This window comes from Limulus polyphemus, unplaced genomic scaffold, assembly GCF_000517525.1.
Source record: "Limulus polyphemus unplaced genomic scaffold, Limulus_polyphemus-2.1.2 Scaffold3563, whole genome shotgun sequence".
Lineage (NCBI taxonomy): Eukaryota > Metazoa > Arthropoda > Merostomata > Xiphosura > Limulidae > Limulus > Limulus polyphemus.
Genome location: NW_013669173.1, coordinates 62530 through 64310, shown reverse-complemented (window position 1 = coordinate 64310; position 1781 = coordinate 62530). Strand labels below are relative to the sequence as shown.

Sequence of the window (1781 nt, the reverse complement as noted above, 5' to 3'; positions counted from 1 at the left end):
AACTAGAATGATAATATATTCTTCTTCTGTAGCTTTTCCCGTATCTATACGGGGTCGCTATTTTTGACAGCACGTTTCCACTCTCCTCGGTCTTCGTATTCGTCCCCAACAAGGCCTTTCTCTCTAATATCTCCATCCACGCAATCCTTCCATCACTTGGTCTTCCTCTCTTCCTTCTCCCCTCCACCTCCATATCCAAAACCCTCTTGTCTATATAATCATCTTCCCTCCTCATCACGTGCCCATACCACTGCAATTTTCTCTCCTGAACTTTCTTCGATATTTCCACCACTTTAGTTGTTCCTCGAATCCTCTCGTTTCTATTCCTATCAAGCCTCGTCACTCCACACATACATCTCAACATTTTCATCTCGGCTACCTCTAATTTCTTCTCTTGAGCCTTTTTGATGGGCCAGGCTTCTGCTCCGTATATCATCGCAGGTCTCACAACGGTTTTATAGACCTTTCCTTTCACCCTTGCGCTGATCTTATTGTCGCATAGCACTCCCTACGCATTTTTCCAATTTCTCCATCCCGACTGGATTCTATGGCTTATTTCAAAGTCAAGTGTACCGTTTGATGCCACATAGGACCCAAGATACTTAAAGGTGTTTACCCTTTTAAGTTTATCGTTAAATAAAGTAACATCCCCCATTTCCTCTTCTCCACACCAAGGCTCTTCTCTAAGCCCGTACATCTTCGACGTGATAATGGATGTGCTGGGCCAAGGGATCATCGAACCGGCACCTTGGGACATGTTATTTGCAGATGACATAGTCCTCATAGATACCACCAGGGAGGGAGTAGAGCAGAAACTGGAGAGATGGAGGAGAGCGATGGAGGACAGAGGACTTAAGGTCAGTAGAGAGAAGACGGAGTATATGGTTTTTAGAAGTCCAAATGTTACTGTGAACTTCTCCATCAGCCCGACACTGGTTCTTACTTGCGTCCTCGCTCCCTCATACATATCCTTCACCAACTTCACATACTTTTCAGACACTCCCTTCTCTCTCAGGCATCTCCACACTTCCTCTCTCGGTAATCTGTCATATGCCTTTTCCAGATCTATAAAGACCAGATGTAGCTTTCTCTGTTTTTCACCATACTTTTCTAACATCTGCCTGACAGCAAAGATGGCATCCGTTGTTCCTCTCCCAGGCATAAATCCAAACTGCTGTTCACCAATATCTGTTTCTTGCCTTATCCTTCCTTCTACTACTCTTTCCCATATTTTCATTGTGTGTGACATCAACTTAATACCCCGATAGTTCCCGCAGTCTTGGATGTCACCCTTTTCTTTGTATATTGGTATGATCACGCTATCTCTCCACTCATCTGGTATCTTCTCCTTCTCGTAAACCTTCCTCAACAGATCCCACAGCACCTCGACTCCGTGACACATTCTGCAGCCACTGAATACAACATTTAAATTTTTAGCCGTGGCATAGTGGCTCGTAGAATGTGTCCGAGTAGTTTTATAAGTACAAACTTTTATCTCGTAGCTCCATCTCTTGACCGATTTGAGATCTAATTAGACCTGCAGTTATTAAGGATTCCCTCTCGTTTTACCACAGCAATTACTTTTAAACTGTAGTCGTGTAGCAATTGTTGTGAACAAACAGTGATTTAATTCTCAGTGTTAATTTGGTTATTATGTGGCATGGATGTGCGATGGAGTGTGGCTGCAATTTATTTATGTCAATGTTTGCATCTGTCATTATAGTGATTTGCAATGATCTGAAAAGTTTGTGTGTGCAATTTGTATTATATATTATAATATT

The 1781-nt window shown here is 42.5% G+C and overlaps 1 protein-coding gene across 1 annotated transcript; it reads right to left on the bottom strand.

Moving 5' to 3' along the window:
- Positions 1-508: 508 nt before the first annotated feature.
- Positions 509-1402, bottom strand: LOC106469594. Its single transcript, XM_013930096.1, has one exon. The coding sequence runs from the start codon at positions 1400-1402 to the stop codon at positions 509-511; it is 894 nt and encodes a 297-aa protein (XP_013785550.1).
- Positions 1403-1781: the final 379 nt, after the last annotated feature.